Here is a 23,033-nt window from a genome sequence, read left to right on the forward strand (position 1 = left end):
TTTAAAAACTGAGAACTGGAACAAGCACCTTTACTGTATAAATAACTGTACATGGTGGTGTCTGTATTTTTAGAGGGAGGGATAGGCTTGAGTCAGGCATCCGTGCATGCCGTGGAGGCCAGGGAGGACTGGGAAGTCATTTCGAGTCTTGAAGGGAAGGAGAAAACAGAAAAACTGAGAAGGGCACAAGACCAGGAGGCTGTAGAGAAGGCTGGTGGGGCCGGGAAAAGGCAGCAGGAAGGGAGAATACCAGGGGGAGAGGGAGGGCACAGACCCTACTCACCTCCTCCCAGCATGGCCCCTTGGCCTGGGAGGCTGGCCGGGGTCTGCGGCTCCTTGCACCAGCATCCCAGCTTTGCTTCTGACACCCTCAGTCTCCTTTCCTCACCTGAAATCTGCGTGTGCCCACCAGGCAGCCTCACTGAGTCTCCAGTCAGCTCTGCTCTCTGAGATACTTGACGACCTCTGTAACAAGAGTTCCTCAGCCTGCTTTTAAGTCTACCCGATTTCTGTGTGAATCTGATTTGGGCAAATCTCTTTAGTGTTCCCTGTTTTCTTCACCTTGAACATTATTATTATTTTGTATTTTGAATTTTCTGTTTTTTGAAGGACACTTTTTCCTTCTCAAGCAACCTTTTTAGTTTTCTTTATTCTTGACTCAGCACCCTTCATTTGACAACCATTTAATCTAGATGCTGTCAACATGTTCAGCACACTTCAAAATTCTTGTAAATCACTGGCTTTTCTAACTGAAAAGTTTTTTCAATTCTATTTTTTCTCGACAGGGGTGATGTATTTATCCTGCAGTAGACTGTCTGCTTTGGCAAGTTTCTGAAGCTTCAAGTTTGCAGTCTCTCGGCAGGATGCTGAATTTCATTGTGGAGTGACTGCTATTATACCCATAGATCAAAGGATCCTCATTCATAAAAGAACATTCCTATGTAATGGGCTTTTTTGATATTACCTACAGAGACATGTTGTTTTATTTTTGCTGTTAACATTATATGCTACTGTTAATACACACACAACCACACGTACACACCATGGGTTTTTCTTCAGTTGTCTCCTTGATATTTCTGCTTACCTGGTAGAGATCATTTCTCATGTTGATAATTTCATCAGAAATCAAGCCAGATGTGACTTCCAGCAGATCTCTCACAAGCTGATTATGAAGGTGGATGATTGCCAAGTGTAAGACACTGGAATAAAAATATAGTGGCAATAATCAGCTAAAGTGTTAATGGAAAAAAAAAAAGAAAACAGGTTCCCACGATAGGATTAGATTTGTAAACTGAATTTGGCTCTCATACCTAGTTTCCTTTGGCGCGCAAATGTCTGGAATCTATGGAACATCCTGAATCTGAGGTGGGTGTGCTCTACTGCCTGCTCACTTACAGAGCCTGCCTGGTTTCTCGGGGCTCAGTTCAGACTCCTTGACGTGTAAAGGAGCCTGGACTTTGAGGCAGAGAAGTCTCCAAGTTCAAATCCTAGTCCTGCCTCTGTGCTATGGTTTCAGGGCATTTTCTTCTCTAACTTTTCCCTGCCTTACTTGGACTCACAGATGATATGATGATGAGATGATATGCCTGAACTAGGATTTGTTCAGAAAAATATAGTTATCTCACCTAGCCCTGCCCCCTCTTCCAAAATACAAGGAGGTGGCTCTTGAAGAACTTCCTAGATCCCAAGAGGGGAGAGTAGAGTTAGGCTCTTAACTACAGGAAGAAGCCTTGATGCAAACCTCCGGAGGAACAATGTGATTGTATTTCTCCCCTGAATTCTCTCCGCTGCCTGGAATGGTTTTGCTCCTCTTGTCTGCCTCAACAGTGCCTCTTTATCCTTCATGCTCCAGTCCAAAACTTACATCCTTGGAGAAGACTTTCTCAGTTTCCAAGGCAGAGCAAGCTGTCCCCCGCTCAAGTTTCCTGCTTGGTTGAGCAACTACAGTTTTCTGTACATCCTCTCTGTCTTCTGAGCCTCTTGGAGGCTGGTTCTCTCTGGGTCAGCCTTACAGCCCTGGTACACAATTTAGACACTAAAATAAGGATGACTGAACAAACTGAGGGCTTACAGTAATGAGGCTGAAAATATTGGCAGGTGCCAAGCATCAGTCCTAGGAACAAAATTTTTTTAATTACTAAAAAAATTTACTATTAAAATTAATTGGAAATGACACAACAAGAATAAAAAATGGCTACTATTTGTTTACAGCTTTTAGTACCAGACTACACTAAGCACTTGACATACATTATCATATTAATCATAGTCTTACAAGGTAGGTAATATTATCCTTAATTTTTGGTGATGAAACTGAGACTTATGGGTATAAGAGAACTCAATCCAGGTCATATATTAAGTCCATGACTGTCTTGCTCCAAAGCCATCCCTTAATTCCTTAAGGTCTCCTGCTTCAGGGGCACGTGTGCGCTGCTCTGTGAGGTGGTGGTGAACATCCAGGGTGAGGAACCCTTCGAGGTATGGAGAGATCACGGTGCAGCGCACACCTGGAGGAGCCCGTGGTGGCAGCACGTACGAGGTTTGAGCACAGGCTGCGTTTTCTCTAAGCATGGCAGGTGTCATTTTACTCAGGCCACGTTCTTGGCAATAGCAAGTGTGTATTACGTGGGATTAACACTGACATAAGAGAGCCTGAAAAACTAAACTGTGGCATCATTATTTGAGAGGGATTTTTAAATGAATTATCTCAGGGTTTCAGTACTGTCTTTTGAAACCTAGGACTGAAAGAAGATGGATGAAAAGGTCCTGAAGTCTGATGCAGACGTGATGTATGTATACCAAGAAAAAGGTCGTACTTCAAAAACTGCCTAAAAATTTCCATGTGTAGCTCAGCATTTCATAGCAGAAGTACATTCTCCCTCCCCCATAAATTTTCACACCCTCATGGGAATTTCCCCAGTACCAGAAGTTTTTATTTTTTTTTTCATTGTATTTTCTGTGATGACTAATGGCCACAGGATTCAGATTAATAGCCGAATACAATAAGCTCAGTGAAAACAAGGACCTGAGCTGTGAAGGCTCAACGCTATTCCTGTCTGCATTCTTATGAGGACTCTTCCTTGGTCTCCCCAGTCTCACCTGTCTGGCTTCCCGCTGTGGGGAGTCCAGAGGGAGGGCGAGCTTTCGTGAGAGTATTTGGGGGCCTGGGAGGGGATTCTAAGGATTCACTTCCTGCCTGGGCAGGAAAGGCTCCATCCCCAGCCTCTCCATGTATTTCCAGGTCCTCACACACGTTTGTACCTTTGCCTCAATGCCCCCACTTAAATGCGTGTGCCTGTATCCCTTTTCACAGTCCTCCCTTCAGACACCTGCGGTCCCTTTCTAACTCAACATGCACTCACCTTTCTTAGGCTCATCAGCTGGTCCCTAAGAATGTCATCTGAAATACTGCTGTCCTGTCCTGGTTAACTGCTTTCTCTTGTGGTTATATGCTACTGAATGCTAACTGGATTATTTAACCCTGTAAAACACGTTCTGCTGTGGATGACATTACACAACGACGGCTGTGCTGGTTCCTCCCATACTGTATAACAAGGCCAGTGGTTACACCACATCCTTGGTTACACTGCAAGGAATGAGAACAAAGGTCTCTCTTTGAAACCCCGAGGTTGGCACTTTCCTAAAGCATTTGGTTCAGTGTTTAAACTAGGTTTAAGACACAGCACCCAAGAGCTCTTCCAGAGAGAAGGATTTCTCACTGTTGATGCTATTTTAGGGAAGGTTTTGAGCAAACCACTTGACTTGGACTTGAGAGCTGCTGTTGCTTGCTATTTTTATCAGCTTTTGAGATTATTTTAGAAGTCTCAGTGAGAGGATGAGGAGAACTGTTTTAGAAAGGTCCCTGCACTTATGAGCCCTGTAATAGCAGAGGTGGGAAGCATGGTGGTGGAAGGGCAGATTCCCACACCACGTGGGTGAGAGCAGTTAGAAGAGTCTGGTCCAGTCACAGACTGGTGACCGTGAACACAGGCAGTAGAGAAGGAACTGTCAACCGGGAGAGAATGACGACGGCCTCTTAATCATTTTGTCATTGTTGCTCTTGTGCTGTTCTCTGTTGGGTTTTTCCTTGAGATTACTGTTACCACAGGTATGCAGTTGGGATAATAAGCACTTTAGACATTTGGTAAGACCAAACTTTATTACATTATTCCAATAAACAAAAATATTCCAATAAACAAAATGTTTATTAGATATTATTCTAAATCTTATTCCAACAAATGAAGCAGGGCTTTTCAAAAAGTACCATTCCCCACACACATCTTAGTTTTCTAACCCAGACTGTTGTACTCTTAGATGAGTAACCAGCTATTTTAGAACTCAACAGGTGGGAACCATCGGATAGAGAGGCAGATCACACCACTCAGCCTTACTGCATTCTTTTTCTTGAGGGAATGCTTCAGTAGCAGGATCCAGTGACTTCAATCAATTCATCTCATCTCTAGCCAGCATGCACACAATTCTTTTCTCTCTTTGTCCCTTTAAAACACCTTGTTTACAAAAGTCCTGACTTACCTGTCCCCGTTCTCATCCTGCACGGCAGTGAGATGGCGCTGGACGGCCAGCAGCATCTTCACGTCTCCTGTCACTGCGTAGTCAAAGAGGGCGTTGGCGTGCTGCTTGGCCAGCTGCATAGCCTTCTCCAGAAAGAGGTTATCTGCAAGGCAATGATCACAGTCACAGTTGAGTTTCCTACACTTGCTCTACAGGAATGGCATGCTTGGGGCCAACACCGTCAGCATCAGCACTCTGAGACCCTGCGACACATTGATTTAGTGGAAAATGCTCCTTTCAGGGCCCTCCCTGGTAGCGCAAATGGCAGAATCCAGCTGCCAACCCAGCAGACACAAGTTTGATCCCGTGGCCACGAAGATTCCCTGGAAGTGGAGTCTTTTCCTGGAGAATCCCATGGGCAGAGGAGCCTGGCAGGCTACAGTCCATGGGGTCGCAAAGACTCAGATGCGACTGAGCGAGCACGCGCACACACACACACCTTTCAGTGCTTTTGGACTGTGTTCACTGCAAAAACCACAAGTGGATGTTGGCTCACTGATAAATATAGAGGTTGATCTCAAAAAACCTGTCTACAATTTTTTTGGGGAAAAGAAATTCAGAAATGTCTGTTATTTTAAGGGGAATAATCAATCTCCAAATAATGTTCACTGGATTTTGCCACAGTTTTAAATAGTCAATCTCTTGGGGAAATAATCCTTCACTGGAATCTTAAATGAGTCTCTTGTTGGGCAGGAAGAGTCAAAAACCAGTCTCTGCCACAGACAGACAGACTCTCTCTGAGCCACTGGTGTTTGTTAGGTCTTTATTTTTATCGTCTGTGACTTTGTTTTATTAATTTTTACTGGGGTATAGTTGCTTTACAGCCATTGGTGTTCTTGTAAACTTTGCTTCCTGAAGGTCAGTGGGAGGAAACTTGTGGCTTGCAGGCCAAATCCTGTGTGTGGCCTGTTTTTTATGGCCCCTTAGCTAAGCATGGTGTGTACATTTATTTAAGAAAAGAAAAAAAGAACATGCAGCAGAAACCCTATGTAGCCCCCAGTTCTACTTATTTACTGTCTTTCTCTTACAGAAGAGGTCTTCCAAGCATAATCTGGGATGACCCAGACTCGTGGCACATACCCTAATGGGTACTGGTTCCAGATTTTCGCTGTCTCTCCTAATCCTAATTCTCCAAAGAAGGCAGTAGCATAAAGGGAAAAGTTCCATTTTCAGGCGAAGTTCCACCTCAGTGTGACAAGTCAAGCTACAGTCAGAGAAGGGAGACTGTCAAAATTATGCAAACTGCTCTCTATTGTCTGTGGTGGAAATGATTTAGATTATCTCTCCTGATACCCTAAAACTGCATGACATGACTGGAGAAGCATATGTAAATGTCTGTACTTTATTGTCAGAGATAACACTGGGCAAATGGAAACCCCAGTGTGAATAAAATGACCCGGCACAGGCTTTTCGAAAGGCATACCGGGCTCCGAAGAGCACACGGAACCCGATGTGGATGTGTCATCTTCAGTCTTCAGATCAACAGGAGATAAACCTGTCTTCTGAAACAGGTTCTCCACCCAGACCTGACTCAGCCCTCCCCAGCCAGTGCCACGCGGCCCTCCATCCTGCACGAGCTCGCTCACCCTGGAAGCTGCGGTTCTCTTCCTTTACTCCTACGGAGCACGTCAGGTTAGCTGCACTGCCCCCCTTGCAGGATCCTCCATCTTGTTCTGTGGTTTCTGTTACTTGCTCAGAGAGATTTACAACCTCTCTGTCATCACTCTTGCCACAACTTTCAGGGTCATTTTTAGATGGGGTGTCTATGGTTCCTAAGATAAAAGCCAAAAAAAAAAAAAAAAAAAAATCAGCCTTTTCTCAGTAAAATCTATTCAGTTATAATTCACTGTTTCAGCAAAGGTCAGCCAAAGGTAGAGGCAGGTTTACTGCAAAGCGAAAAGAAAAACAGTTAATTTAAAATTCCTTTTAAAATGATCTGTTTTCCAGGACATGTTAACACCTACAATGTCACTAACTGTTGATGTTATTTTCTATTGAAATTGTGGAACCTAGGCAGCTATTTGTTACTTTTGTTTATTTTCATTCTTATTTTCCTGAAGAAAGAAACTTTGTACAGCTTTCAGTGCAAAGACTTCAGAGCCATTCTTTGTATTATACTTGGTTGCCTCTTGGCTATATAACTTATGAGTGCAAATCACTGAACTCTTTAACAACAGTATCACAGAGAATAAATCATAATGGGTAAAAATTGTTTAAAAAATGGTCATAAGTAACCCAGTTTGAAGCTATTTTAAAGTCACTTCCAGAAAACTTTTTTTAAATTGAGGTATAATTGACATATAACATTGTAATAATTTTACATATACAATATGACGACTCAATATTTGTGTAAGTTGCAAAATGATCATTACAATAAATCCAGTTTAACATCTATCAGTGTATAGAGTTACAAATTCTTTTCTTGTGATGAGAACTTTAAGAGCTTAAAAAACATATTTTTACATTTCTAAAAATGTACATCTTATCCTGTTTATTTGGAAAGGAGGAAAATGAAGTAAAGCTCTTCTAGGAATTACAAGGAAGTGGCATTTTTAAAATTCTTGAAAGCAGAGCAGCTATTTTCCCCATCCAGTGCTCAAGCAAATTGTGAAGATGTGGTCTAAATTCATATTCTTCACTGTGGGAGCTAACCTGTGCAGTTTCTGATCATCCTCATTCAGGTCTCACTACACTATATGACAGCTACTATGAGAGCACTGAGGTTTTACAGGCAGACCTGGTTCAAATTCTGGTCCTGCCACTAACAAATAGGTACCTTCAGTGAGTAAATGGTCATCTGTGAACCTTGATGTGCTCTCTCTATAAAATGGAGAAACTAATATTTTCTTTACAGTGAGTGGAATCAAGAAGATGATTAAAACATGTAAAAGCATCTGACATCTTCAACATCTGTTGAACACACGAGAAGACCTTTTTGTATTCTTTTTTCAATAGGTACACTGGAATTGTACATCGAAGAATTGATGCCTTTGATCTGTGATGCTGGAGAAGACTCCTGAGAATCCGTTGGACTACAAGGAGATCAACCAGTCAATCTTAAGGGAAATCAACCCTGAAAACTTGTTGGAAGGACTGATGCTGAAGTTGAAACTCCAGTATTTTGGTCATCTGATGCAAACAGCCAACTCATTGGAAAAGGCCCTGATGCTGGGAAAGACTGAGGGCAGAAGAGGGTGTCAGAGGATGCGATGGCTGGATGGCATCACCAATGCAATGGACATGAACTTGGGCAAATTTTGGGAGATGATGAGGGATAGGGAGGCCTGGTGTGCTGCAGTTCATGGGGTTGCAAAGAGTCTGACAAGACTGGGCGAATGAACAGCAACAACACTGGAATGGACATGTAATATGAAGCATGAACACATGAACAACTGCTAATTAGAGGGTACATTTGATGAGAAAAGACCATCCCTATAAAATTCTAAATGTCTTCAAAAGTGTAGTATTTGATTAAAAAAAAAAAAAAAGAGAGAGAATAGGTAAGTTTGGTGATGTTACGTTTGAATAGGTAAGTCTCTTTATGCTTTTTCCTAATGTTCTTATCTTTCCCCTGTTCATGCCACGTACAAAGTAAATATATAAATATAAACAGAGCATCAGGAATAGAATGTCTACTCTCCACAGGAAATGATAGTTTTGGGGAAAGAAGTTATTGTCTTAATTTATTTGCATTCATTAGTTTTCAAGATAATGTTGTGTTAGTAATGACTGGGGGAAAAAAAAGCGCTACTTACCATGCTTCATCCCAGCATTAGATTTAGTGGTTCCAGTATGGAAGGTAATTCCGCCATACGTGGGGAATCCATAGTGGGGGAAGCCATACCCTGAAATGGCAGGTGTAACAATTGAAACCTCATGACAATTGAAAAAAAAAAAGCCTCCCCCCCATCAGGTGAGCACAGGCTTCGGTGTGTCTGACACGTCGCTTCTGTTGTGAGTTAGTAAGACGCATCACGGGGTCGTGGGATCCTGAACATTCCATTCTGGCCTGGCTGACAGTCTGGCCACTTGGGCAGAAGCCAGACTCTGGGGAGTGTGCAGAAGTTCATACCTGAGGCCTCCCACTCCCTCATGGTGGGGAGAGCCTAACGGCGAGGGGCTACCACCCAGACTCGGACTGGCGGACACAGAAGACAGTGAACTAACCTCTGGAGAGAAAAAACTGAACCAAACCAAACACATCTACCGACTCCTCAATAGAAACACGCCCCCACTGGTCACTCGCATGCCTTTTTTGGTGGAGGCGTAAGCTGGTAAAACTCTTTGGGGTAGCAGTGGGTATCAGTCATACTCTGTGACTTAGTAATTTTACTTCAAAGAATTTAATTTACAGAAGTAAACTGGAATAAAAGAAAAGCAATGCGGATAGCGGAGTTCAGTGCATTTTATATAAAAAAAAATTAGGAAACAATGTTCAAGTCACTTGATGAAATATTATGAATCATTAAAATGATACGTAACAATTATGCTTATGTAAAATTTATATAACCATGGAGAATGCTTATGTTAAACTGTTAGGAAAAAACAGCTTACATAACTCTATAGACAATCATGTGAGAATAATGAATAGGTCATATGACTAAATGGGTTAAAATAATATATACAATGAGGAACACAGCTATGCTTGTATATGTATAAATGTGTATGTATATGTATAAATATATATTATATATATATACACAAGAAAATTAAATAGCTAATCTGTAATGGCAGGATTTTATATATTTTCAACTTTTCTATAATATAGCATAAATATAAAATGAAACCTTTTCAACGTTTCCAAAGAATACCAAGACAACTGTATCCGCCTCCTCTGCCCTTCAAAAAAACATGAGGTGGTAATATACCAAAATGTTAAGAAGTATTCTTTGGATAACTGATTTCATGACTTTTTTTTCTTCTTACAGTTTTCGGTATTATCTATCTACATATTCGCAAAGAGTCGGACACGACTCAGCGACTAAACTGAACCAATCTACATATTATAAATTCAACATGTGTTTCTTTGAAAAAAGTTTACTGGGAAATTTTTCTTTTTTGGCCATGCTGCACTGCATGCAGGATTTTACTCCGACCAGGGGTTAAACCCATGCCTCCTGCAGGGGAAGCATGGTCTCAACCACTGGACTGCCAGGGAAGTCCTGGGAAATTTTAATGAATGTTAATACATCATGTTCAATGGAGTTCCCTGGTGGTTCAGCAGTAAAGAAATCTGCCTGCCAACGCAGGAGACATGGGTTCAATCCCTGGGTCGGGAAGATCCCCTGGAGAAGGAAATGGCAACCCACTCCGGTATTCTTGCCTGGAGAATCCCATGGACAGAGGAGCCTTGTGGGCTACAGTCCATAGGATCATAAAAGAGTCAGACATGAATTAGACCCTAAACAATAACAGTCATGTTCAGTAATGTCACAACTACTCAATGCATAGACAAGGAAATCTAGGAGAAGGAAATCCACCCTCTCTGATGCGAAAGAACAGCCTTGGTTCATACCTGGGCCGGTACTTCCAGCACCCCCACCTCCACCACCGCTGCCAAACATGCCCCCGCCTCCGGCTCCAGCACCGCTGCCACCGCCGAAACTGTCCGAGAAATTGGGCATGAGCTTCTGTCGTTTCCTTTGCACTTCCTCTTTATCTGTATTTAAAGGAAGAGAAACCAAAGGAGAAGAGATTGATTCAGTTCCACTACTGGCCACAGAAAGAATATTGATTCTGATGGTATTTTTAAACATCTTAAAGGGAAACAGAAAACACCCAAGGAGGAAGAGATGCCAAATTTCAAGAAGCATTATATTTATTCCAATGAATACGAAGACCAAGAACTAGCCTCAGAGAGACCACAGAACAGTACACACCCAATTCTTTCTGGAATAGATTAAGCCCCCCATGTCATTCAAGTTAGTGAGACATTAGACTGCCCATCAGAGATGGAGATACTGAAAAAACTGAATGAGAAAAACACTACTGAGCATTTTCACATGGTCATACAAAACAACTGTTACTAATCAGCTAACATTTACTATGCATCTACAGTGAGCTAAGTGCTGTGGATAGAGAGAAGTATGACATCATGCCCTTGCTGTCAAGAACCCTCCAATATAATTTTAAGGTTTAGGGGAAAGACAGAGAGGACACGATAATACTATGTATGTTAAATTCATGGTGCCAACTAGGGTTCCAGGAGTTTAAGGGAAGACTTCGAGGGAGTACCCATGAGCTGGAAATTCAGGAAAGACTTCCAGAATCAACCTTCCATTAGCAGGGGGCAAAGGGAAGATGCTCTGGGGAGGGGATGCAGAGAGAAAGAAACAAAGGGACCAATGTGCGCTGCACGCTTATGAGAACAGCAGGGCGTCAGTTTAGCTGAAGTGGAAATTTTCTACAAGGAATTGGTGAGAATCGGGGCTGAATGGGACCACATTGTCAAGCACCTGGACTGTGAACCTAAGGGATTTAATTTACAGGCAGGAGAGCCATGCACTGTTTCTGAACTGGGGACGCTGTGGACAGGGTGGTGTTTTAGGAAGATCAGTCTGGCACCAGTGCATGGGTAAGAAGCAGAGACAGGACAGAAAGTGACAGAAGCTGCTCCTTGGTGGTCACCATGAGAATAAAAATGGGTGGATCCCAGAAAGACAAGAGAGGGATCTGTAGTCGTTGGTGACTCATGAAATGCGTGAGGCTAAAAAGTTTAAGACCACTACTTGACTAAAATGCAGTGATGCCCACTGAGATTTTTGACTGTCCAGGTTTGATACTGTTTAGACCTTTCTCCCTCAGTCCTCATGTGATTGCTCTATTTTTCTCTCGCTTCTCACCAGCCCCATGGCCCCTCTGAGTTCTGCCAGCGCCTTTGTGGTCTATCGTTGCATTCTTGTTTCTTCTTTCTGTTTCCCTTTCTTTACCTTCTCTGATTTTCCCACCATATATTTTTTTCTCCCTTCTCTCTTTTGAAACAAAGGAGTGAAAGAAGCTTTTTGGGTTTTGTTTAATAGGGTATTCTTTTTTTTTCAATCAGCAGCGCAATACTTAACAATTGTCCTATTTCTGGTTCTTCAGGTCAGTTCTGGTAATTGTTTATGTTCAGAAAGATCTTCAAAATTTCTAATTCTGTGGTTGTTTTAGCCGTCTCAGGGCTAGGAAGAATGCTGTTGTTTACTGATTATCTCATGAACATCTAAGGGCAGTTGAAAGATGAAGCAGGGGAAAGTAGGGTAGCAAAGTATACTTTAAAAATCATCTTTTAAAAACAAATCCTGTCCAGACTCAGGAAAACAAAAGCCAGCATGGGTCAACTTTGACGAAAACATGCTCCCACTAGAAAAGGGTGACTTCAAAGTGGAAAAACTTGAACAATTTCCTTATCAAAAGGTTTTGGACAGATTTACAAAATTTCTCCATAGAGAAATTTGTATCATAACTAACAGAATTATTACTCATCCTATAAACTGTTGATCTTACATGAGATATTTGTTCATCAGTAATATGAAATACAAGAGCAAACCAGACAACACATTCATCTTCAGAAATAAATACCCACTGACATGCTTTCTAGCAAAGAGATCATTTGGTATTCCTTTTGACTTATAAAAAGGGACAGTCACTGGTTACATCATTGTAAAATGGGAATTTTTAAGAGTCAATTTAAAAAATATTAACTATCCTACAGTCATTAAGATGTCAGTGACAAGAAACAGATACAGTAAACTCCACAACAAGCTTTTTTAAAATAAAAGAACCTGCAGTCTGAATTCCTACGGACTTGAACATGGGGACTTTCACGCTGGGTTCACACAACCTTGTGGTGTGTTTCTGACAGTGGACTGTGGGACGTACTATGAAACATCAACCTATTCTAAAAGGGCTCAGTACAAGCTCTTCTTTACAGAAGAGGAAACCAAAGCTGGGATGTTAAGGGACTTGTAGAGGTCAGGGCAGAGTGAAGATCAGATGCAAGGTCTACTGAGCAGTCCATTATGTCATCGCTTTTTGGGAAACACTCTAACACATCTTCACTTCCTTTAACAAAGGATGACTTAAGAGAACAGCTTAGTTCACAAAATGTCGGTACAACTCTAGCCTCTACCACCTTTTGCTGTGCATGTGCCTTAAAAGGACCTCATTCTTGCTCTCTGGGTCCTAGTTTGCTAGTAAAGAAAGATGTCTGCATTTATCCTGACCATCCCTTTCGTAATTGAAAGATTGCAATCCTATTTCTTCCTAATCCCTATCTTTTCAGACTGAGAAGTCATTTTGGTCTTTCTTTGCTTTTGTACAAAGGCTCCTCAACTATCTTCTTCCCTTGCCAACCATCCCTCTCTTGATTATTTTGATTGTTTCCTTGGACCCAACCATCTCCATGACATTTGAACGAGACACAATGGCAGTGGCCATAAAGGGTGCAGAGTTCAGGGCTGGATGATTCTCTGCAACAAGAGGAGTATTACATATTGCTTTGTCTATTGTCCTGCTCGGTGGCATCCAACAAGTTACTAGTGTTTGGGATAAGGACGGCAAATTAGTGGGTCAATCAGTAACTCAGGTCTCAGATATTTAATAAACACCTTCTGTGTGACATATATTGTTTGAAATGTAGCAATAAACATGAAAGACCAAATCTGTGATCTCAAGAACATTCTTTCTACTAGAAGTACAAATAACAGGCACATAAATTAATCGGTAAGATAATTTTACATATTGATAAAAATAAGTGAAGAATATAAAATGAGGTAATGAGCTGGACAGTGACTCCAGGAGCTGGGGGCAGTGGAAGGTATGTTCAATGACTTCTGAGAAATGAAGACAGTGATTCTTTGGGTTGTATAGTTTGGATTCATTTCCATACAGTTACTCTGATGCTAAATGGCCTGCTACTTTTCCGGCCAGTCACAGGTCTGGTGTGATTATTTCCCCTTGTGATTAGTTCAACCTGGGATTTTATAATCCAGAAGTTTTTATAGACTAAGGTAATTTGTTATCTTCAATAAAACACTTCTAATCTCACAACAGGGCTTCCCAGGTGGCGCTAGTGGTAAAGAACCCACCTGCCAATTCAGGAGACGCAAGAGATGTGGGTTCAATCCCTGGGTTGGGAAGATCCCCTGGAGGAGGGCATGGCAACCCACTCCAGTATTGCCTGCAGAATTCCATGGACAGAAGAGCCTGGTGGGCTACAGTCCACAGGGTCTTAAAGAGTCGAAAACGACTCAAGTGACTTAGACCACGAACACCATTTCGCAACTCAATCCCAGTACGTACTGGCCATTCTTTCTGTGGAGCTCAACTATTAACTCTTATTTTTCCAGGTGGTTCTTTTCATACTATTTGTATAGATGGGATTTTTAGTCAGTGATAGCCTGGAAGGTAAGTGCTTCTCGCACAGAAGTGAAGTTTTGAACTTTCAGGAGACCCCAACCCAAGACAGCTCCTACTATAATAGAGTAGCAATAACAGTAATAGTCTGATCTACCTTGCTGTATCCATGCACAGATACCACTGGGAAAGAGACTCAGGCAGCCTAGAAACCAAGTTCAGCTTTGAATATTTCTAGGCTCATACATGCGTAGGTAGTCTGAGTTGCCTTTATTTAACCAATTCTCTGTATTGGAAAAATTGACATTAACTGGAGCATGTTGTGAGGGAAGAAATCTATTTTTTTTTTCCCTCAGAAAGTCCAAAAAATTTGCCCTGTTTCTGTTTTGTGTCTACTTTTTTAGAAGGATGTTAATCCAAAGCGGGCAAGTGAGGAGAGGTGACCACTCCTGGGGAAGCCAAGTGGGCAGGGCTTGCCACCTCATTTTGCACAGAGCTGCTCAGCTTTATACACTGGAATTTCACATGAAATTTTATGTAGAGATAAAAAAGGAGATAAAAAAAGTCTTCTCTGCTGACAGTGTTTTCAAACCATCAACAAAATGCTCTATGAACCTGACCCATCTGTGGCGATGTCACAAGCTCAGAAAAGAAGAATGCACGGAACCATTTTCTAAATGCTCCTGCCACAACATGAATTCTAGGAAAAGCAAGCCCTCTTAGAAGATCAGCCATCACATGCTGCCATCACAGGATCAGCGGGCGTGTGCGCTGCTGCTGCAGCACCTTTGCGGCTTCCAACCTCAGCCAGGACCTGGGTGCCTCGTCCCTCCCCACTCTCACTTCCCCCTAGTACAGGGCCTTCTAATTTTGTTTGTGCCACAGCTTCTTTTGCAGCCTGGATCGCTTCTTAGGATCATAGTTTTCAGTATGTAAAATAGAAAACAGAATTACAAAGAAACCCAGTTGTTTTAAAGTACATTTCTATCCATGGACCTGCAGAGGAGTCAGTGGACTCCAGGTTAACAAATACTCTTGGGGCCTGTTACACTCTTTTTGAGAGGATTCTCATGGCTGAATTTCCCATTCTGCCCGCTTGGATTCCAGTCCTGTCTTTTGAATGGCCTATTTGGAATCTGCCACAGGAACCTAAAATGCAACGTGATTTAAACTGACCTCTGCCTTTGCCCACCCAAATCTACTTCTGCTCCACTGATCCTTCATCAATCCATCCACATCACAATCTTCCCAGGTGAGAATTCCTAGAATCATCTATGACTCCTGATTTTCTCCTTCACTTCTTACCCCAACTAACAGCTGGGTCCTCCTGACATCATCACTGCGCTAAGATCTTCACTAACCTCTCTCTTTCTTACTTGGATTCTTGCATTATTCTTCTGACTCACTGCTGCCCAGACAGTGTCTTCAGGGTCTATGTAGAGAAGGCAGAGGCATCATTCTGAATCTAAACTGGCTTGGTCCTTCCCCTTTCCCATTTCAAAGCACAATTCTGTAGGCTCCAATCACAGCACCCCAGAGCCTGGCCCTACCTTCCTTCAGGAGTCCATCTGGGTGCGCCTTAGCCTCACTTTTCTCTGAACATACACTAACTGTTCCTAAGCCAGGGAAACCCTTTCCTTCTCTGTGGCACACTCAACTACTGAAAGACATGCCCAACTTTCATGACTTTGAAGAAGCTTTCTTCTTGTGGCTTCTTCAGAATCTAGGGTTCTCTCTCCTTGGCATTATCCTATGTTTTTATGGCTGTTTTACTTTCAGAACTACCAAAATAATAATTTGCATTATAGCAATTTAAGGAGACTATTTTCTCTCCTTCTTGAGGCATCCTTCGTGGGGAATAGAGTGCTGCCTTACCATTGTTATAGCTCTGCACTGCATGGTGGCTGAGTCTTCTGTGACTCAGTGAGGCCAGTGGCTGATTCTCCTATTCAGCAAGCCTTACATTTTCATCTCAACTGCCTGACCCCTGAGTTATTCAATATATGATAGATTCTCAAATTCAAAGAGAAATTTTAAATGCTCAACCCCATATAAAACTCGGTGGAAATAACATTATTTTAAAAGGCTAGACTTAATTCTATGACCCTAAAATCATATATTACTTCTTTCTTCTCTAAAAAGAAGTACCATGGACCCATGGACCAGTTACTAGGAGGCTGGTCAAAGGAGGTGACTGCCTGACCTCTTCTCAACAGCCTGTCCTCTTGTTGGAACAAGTGCAAGTGTTTAAATAACCGAGTTACCTTTGATTTCAGGATAGTAGAGGAAAGGTTTTGGTTCGCTAGTTTCCAAATCAGATTTCCTCCGAAGCTGGACGAACACGGAGGCTGGTTTTGTAATGTTGACATCTTTATACTTTGGAGTTTTGAAGACAATGGCAAACTGCAGGATACAAAGATCCAAATGTTGGAGTAGGACTACATTTCTTTTACAGCAGTGGTACTCATTAAACACATTCTTTATGCCCAATGCTTAGACACAATGTCTTAAAAAAAAATACAACCCTAGAGAAAGTTCGGACAAGGCAATGGCACCCCACTCCAGTACTCTTGCCTGGAAAATCCCATGGATGGAGGAGCCTGGAAGGCTGCAGTCCATGAGGTCGCTGAGGGTCAGACACAACTGAGTGACTTCACTTTCACTTTTCACTTTCATGCATTGGAGAAGGAAATGGCAACCCACTCCAGTGTTCTTGCCTGGAGAATCCCAGGGACGGGGGAGCCTGGTGGGCTGCCGTCTATGGGGTCGCACAGAGTCAGACACGACTGAAGTGACTTAGCAGCAGAGAAAGTTACAACCTTGGAATTCTATACCCATATATTTTTATTAAATTGCCAATGTGAAACTGAAATATAAGATTATGCCAATGTACTGCAAATCCTCATTAGTTCACTTGTCTAAAGTTTCAAATGTCTTTCAGTATAAATAAACATGTGACATTGCATACATCCTCTTTTCCAAATTAGCCTTAAAAGCCTCCAAGATTATTTATAGCAATATCATAAAGACATAATGGAAAGAGAGAGAGGAGCATGGCTGGTACCACTACTGGCCTCCTGGCCAGCCAACAACCACAGCAAAAAACGAAACCCTTAAGGGAGACACTGTGACAGGGTCAGCATATGTGAGGTGAGGATGGCCAAGGCTCTAGACACATGCAGGGCATCTAACACCTCTAAGACAGCCTCCTTGACATCTGCTAGTATAAGAATAGTCAGGTTTAGTTTTTTTTTTTTTATTTCATCCACAAAATTAATGTTTAATCTAACAGTTATGCACAGAACCTTCCAGAGTTTCTTTATGCTATGTAAACATGAACACAGAATCTTTTTTATATACACTTTGTTTCATATCTATCTTTTAAAAAATTTCAGTGTTGTATCTTTGAGACCTTTCCATGTTAGTCTGTATTCATTCTTTCTTAATAACTGTACAATATCCCCTCACATTTACTTAACTGGCCACTAGCTGATGGACATTTGGATTGTTTCCATTTTGTGTGTGTGTGAAAATTGTATTCCTCAATCACTCAGAGTAATTGTTAAGATGTGGACTGACCATTTTCATCTCTTTGTCACATACTCAGTTGTTTCTGGGAGATCTTGATTTATCATGATGATATCAGCCTCAACTAGAAGACTCCTCCTGTCAACACTCTTCATTAGAATACCCTTTTAACAGGTCTCCTCATGTTACTCTGGGAGAATACCGTTAAAGACTAACTGTGTTTCCCCCAAAGTCATATGATGAAGCCCCAGTAGTGTGGCTCTATTTGGAGATAGGGCCTTTATGGAAATAAGTAAGGTTAAATGATGTCATAAGGGTAAGGCCCTGATTGGATAGGATTAGTGGTCTTAAAAGAAGAGGCACCAAAAAAGAGAAAAATAAAAAGGAGAGATACCAGAGAGCTGCTTCTCTCTCTGCCACGTTAGGACATAACAAGAAGATGGCTGTCTGCCAATGAGGAAGAGAGCCCTCATCAGGAACCAACCCTGTCAGACCTTAATCTGGGACTTACAGGCTCCAGAACCATAAGCAAAAAACTGCTTTTGTTTTATTCACTCAGTCTATGACATATGTTATTAGTCTGAACAGACTGGTGAAATACGTAACACATGTCTACTTAAGGATTTGAGGGTCACAGCCTTGCATCTAGGTGATCGGATACCTGACAGAGCTCTACCCATTATTCTAGGTAACTTTTCTGGAACACCTCCAAGACACAGTGCACTTTGATGAAAGTTAAACTTACCATTTTTCCTTTTTTATACTTGGAATCTAAGTACTGAATTTCAACAAGGCAGAAAACGTAGTACCATCTTCCTTACCATCATCATCCACTTACTTGTCTATGAACATCTGTGGGGGAAAAATCTCCAAATCCTTCCCAAATTCCACCGTTTTCCTCCTCTTCATAAAATCGAATCTGGATGTCATCTGTAAACAGTCACGTTCCGGTGTATAATTTCACACAGTATAATAACATTCATAAATGTGATGAAAAACAAAGCTGGTTCAAGAGTCTACCTACTATGTACTCCACCTTTTTTGAAAGTAATTCATATAAAATAGACTTCTAAATTATTTAAAATTTTGAGTAAAATTTTTTTGTTACCATAGTAATGGGCCCCACGTTTCATTTACAAGGACAGAATTCTAGATTTACCTATTCAATCTGAGTTTTCTCTTAATCAATCTTTGACTTTCCCACTTCTCGAACCCTAAACCAATTCACTCCCCAGGAACATGAAAGATAGTGAAGAATATCAGAATCCCAAAAGGTGGTTCACCTTGATACAGATTTATATAATAATATTTAACTTATATAAAGTTTACTATTTGGCAGACACTGTTCTAAGTGATTTTATATGCATATATTAACTGATTTCATCTTCAACTCTGTGATGCAAGTATACTATTGATATCCTCATTCTGCAGAAAAGAAAAAGAAACTGGAGTTCAAAGAGGTTAAGTAACTTATCTAAGGTTGAACAGTTAGTAAGGGGAGAGACCAGGATTTGAACACGGACACTGAAGGTTCAGACTCCAGGCTCTTAAACATCCTACTATGCTACCTCTCTACAATATTCTAATAGTCCCTATTGAGAAACTGCTAAATTACGTGTTGGTCTAGTCCCTTCGGGTTAAATTAGAATGTCTTAATTTCACACTTTAGTCATGGATTCTACTCCTGCAGAAACATTACAATATAACTCAAGTGAAGCATCTCCCTGGCTTCACTTCCTAATTCACAGGGAGGAGTACACTATGGACTTGCAAAAACTAAATGTATATTTCTATTTAAATAGAATTTTAGAAATATTAGGGTTGAGTAAGACATTCATAGGACTACCCTGGACCTAGTTATTCAGATTCTTTAAGCTGGGTATAAAACTTCTCTTAATTAGCTATTTCAATATAATGATGATGACTAAGAGTCACATTTACAAATAAAGGTACTTAGATTGTGTTTACTCATAGTATGCACACCCAGGAATCTGGAAATGTACATTACTTGGATAGAATTGGCTAAAAGAAAGCTGATACCAGAATCTGCAGAGAAAGCGTAAACATTTTGGGGACAAAGATATACACCTTTATCTTAAAATCTGATCTCATTTTTTCTGACTTTTTATCTCAGAGGATTTAGCCTCAAAGGACAATTTTCTTTTTATAAAGCCATAGTTCTTTAAATAGGAGCTAAGTTTCCAGTTATACAGCTGCTTACTCTGAAAATGCTCATTAGAGTAAGCAGCTGGGTAACTGCTTGTAGTGAGTGTATCTTTATTATGGTATACCTTTCATGGTTTTAAAAATGAGTAAAGCTTGAGAAAATAACAATCTCTTTCTGCTTTTCCTAACTTATAAATCTTGTGCTATATCTACTGCTACTACTGCTACTGCTAAGTCACTTCAGTCATGTCCGACTCTGTGTGACCCCATAGACGGCAGCCCACTAGGCTCCTCCGTCCCTGAGATTCTCCAGGCAAGAACACTGGAGTGGGTTGCCATTTCCTTCTCCAATGCATGAAAGTGAAAAGTGAAAGTGAAGTCGCTCAGTCGTGCCCGACTCTCAGCGACCACATGGACTGGAGCCCACCAGGCTCCTCCATCCATGGGGTTTTCCAGGCAAGAGTACTGGAGTGGGGTGCCATTGCCTTCTCCGGTGCTATATCTAGTGAGAGATAAATGCCAAGACCTTTGCTGAAAGCGAAAATTATGAAAGAAATATGCTCTGAGACTTTTCTTATAATGCTTATTCTTTCTTTTTTCTTAAATGACATCATAGTGTCATGTGAAGATATCCAGAGAAACTCTCAGTGTTGCAACAAAGCACTGTTAAGAGAAAAAAATTAATAATTTTACACTATGTAAAACACTTATCATGCGCATGTGTGTGTAAGTGGGCTATTACTCATTTATTTAAAGTTCACATATCGAAGTTTAAAAAAGCACTGAAATATCACTGATTACAATGATCACTATTTTCTTATTTCTCTTTATAATAAGGGAGACCTGGGTTTGATCCCTGGGTTGGGAAGATTCCCTGGAGAAGGGAAAGGCTACCCACTCCAGTATTCTGGCCTAGAGAATTCCATGGACTGTATAGTTCATGGGATTGCAAAGAGTCGGACATGACTAAGTGACTTTGACTTTGACTTCACTTCTGTTGAAAATTTTAAATGAGTTAGTTGTGTTAAAAAATAACATGGACAACTTAATTTTGGAAGAGATGAAATGTATAAATTTTTAAAAGGATAGGTTCTATGGCAGAGGAGAGATGTTACTTGGCTCACTGCCAAAAAGTGACTCACAAACACACTCAGAATTACACTTCACATCTTGAGATCAGAGCATGTATTTACCTTTCTGAACCTTGTCACAGAGAAGATAAATCTCTTCCCCTCCAGTTACACATCCAGCTGTCCTGTCCATTCTTACTATTTTCAAGTTAGATGCATTGGGGGCTTCTGTTCACAGGAGAAAAACAACAAACATCATGATTTATCCTCAGCTTCACATGCTAACCTCCTGTGAGGGACCTTAACCAAAGCATACTTAACCAAAAGAAAGTTCAAATAGATGCTTTCACTCATACTGCTATAACAAAAATATGGATAAAAAGTGCCTTCTGAAATCCTCAGAGCACTGCTTGGGCATGGCTCATTCATTATCCCCAAAATAGATAAGGCAGAAAGGAGCAGTATTCATTTCTCCCACGAACACAGTAAGAGACATTAATAGAGAAAGAGAAAGAACTTTTCTGATGTTTCAGGAAGTTCCAAGCTAAAGGATGTGTGGAATTTCAATTAGGTCAAGACTTTAACCCCAAACTTACATCCATGGTACTGATACACCATTTACAAGAGTCCTAGACATTTAGGGAAAGTACAGTATTCTAAAACTATTAATTTTTATTCTATAGAAAAGAAAAATGAAGATATTATATTTCCTTTTCCCAAACTAAATTAGAATTCTGTGTGGTTAAGACATAAAAGTTTTGTGTGGTAATAGTATAAAAGCTTCCTTTTTTTTTTTTTCGCTCTAACAGCTGCATTTTAAAGTGATCTTTGGTATAGGAGCCTACAACATTTTATAAAGCTTTCACTTCTCTTTAAACCTGTTTAAATTAGAGAAATCAGTTAGTTGCTGTACTTGGGGCATGGAGTTTTCTACTTAGACTAAACTCTATGACCTTTTAATGAGCCTAAATACTGCCCTTACAGACAGTTTGGAAATATCTGTTTAATAAATCCCATGCATACCAAATAAGAAATCTGCATGGTAAATGCCAAAGACCACTGTAAAACTCTTCAAAAACTCCAGGAACTACAGATGGAAATAGAATTTTGAAGCCACAAAACATCAAAATATCTGTACTGCTCATTTAGCTAACCTGAAGTTCCCAAATGGATAAAGCTGTAACATGCAAGAATGAAAATGGGTAAGTATAAGAGTTATCTTTTATTAACTTCTCTTCAGAACCCCAGCTATTTTTCCCATCTAAGAGCACCAGCAATATATCCTCATAGCAAAGAATTCATAAATAATAAGAAATTTGGCATTGCATGTAAAGACTATAACAAACATGAGGAAGGAGATTTATTGAGCGCCTCACCATATTTCACTTTTAATCTTGACATCAACTTTTTAAGCTAGACTTCAGTATTCTTATTTTGCAGATGATAAACGTGAGGCTCCAAGGGATTAAGTTACTTGCCCCAGGAACCAGACCTAGTCAGTAACTGCCAGGGTGGGGATGGAAGTCTGTTCCTGACTTTGCAGCAAGCTGCCTCAGGTCAGGAGTCGCGTACTCACTGCTGTCATAGATGGCGTCCGACACCACAGGTTCCAGACGCCTCGTGAAGCTGCCGGTGCTGTCTGGAAGGAAAGCTGTAAACATGAGCCGTACCACGCTGAGGTCCATCTCCTTCGTCTGCTGAAGAGCTGCCTGGCGGATGATTTCTTTTTCCCGATCTAGGACCAGACAACACAGAGTGTTCATGTCCAGGGAAAGGTGTAAGTATGAACATTTTAGATTGAGTGCTTTTATAATGCCCCAATTAAGAATGTCAACTTAAAGTAAAAGTCATTTTTCTCTTTTGAAATTCTTCATATTGCTAATAAAATTTTAAGAATTATCTATGTCATCCAAACATAAAGGCATCAGAAGAAGGCCTGCATTGTCTCTGGATCACAGTGAAAACTGTCCTGTATGTGACAAATGGCCTCGTTCCTTTCCTGTTATCCCCTGACCTCTCCCAAGACACAAAGGGTGTGATGGAAATGGAAAGGAGTAAGCTGATTATGCCTCAGTTGTGTTGAGGAATGTGAAATTAGGTATTTCAGCACTGATAAATATATATACACTATCATGTGTAAAACAGATAGTGGGAAGTTGCTAAATAACACAGGGAGCCCATCTGGTGCTCTGTGACAATCTACAGGGGTGAGGGTAGAGGGAGGGGAGACAGGCTCAGGAGGGAGGGGATTATGTATATAATCATGACTGATTGTACTGGTGTACGGCAGAAACCAACACAAAACTGTAAAGCAATTTTCCACCAATTAAAAAATAAATAAAAAATTTAAAAAGGAAATTAAAT

At 40.9% G+C, this 23,033-nt stretch overlaps 1 protein-coding gene across 1 annotated transcript in view; it reads right to left on the bottom strand.

Moving 5' to 3' along the window:
• Nucleotides 1-23,033, bottom strand: part of NFKB1 (nuclear factor kappa B subunit 1) — a gene marked incomplete at its 5' end in the record, with an annotated part of 113,412 nt that overhangs the window by 14,603 nt on the left and 75,776 nt on the right. Inside the window, 9 exon segments of the mRNA NM_001076409.1 lie at nt 1,085-1,199; nt 4,531-4,672; nt 6,156-6,341; nt 8,325-8,414; nt 10,085-10,228; nt 16,170-16,308; nt 18,272-18,363; nt 20,793-20,897; nt 22,246-22,404. Coding sequence (NP_001069877.1) covers nt 1,085-1,199; nt 4,531-4,672; nt 6,156-6,341; nt 8,325-8,414; nt 10,085-10,228; nt 16,170-16,308; nt 18,272-18,363; nt 20,793-20,897; nt 22,246-22,404 — 1,172 coding nt within the window.

Source organism: Bos taurus, chromosome 6 (genome assembly GCF_002263795.3).
Source record: "Bos taurus isolate L1 Dominette 01449 registration number 42190680 breed Hereford chromosome 6, ARS-UCD2.0, whole genome shotgun sequence".
In the NCBI taxonomy this organism is placed as follows: Eukaryota; Metazoa; Chordata; class Mammalia; order Artiodactyla; family Bovidae; genus Bos; species Bos taurus.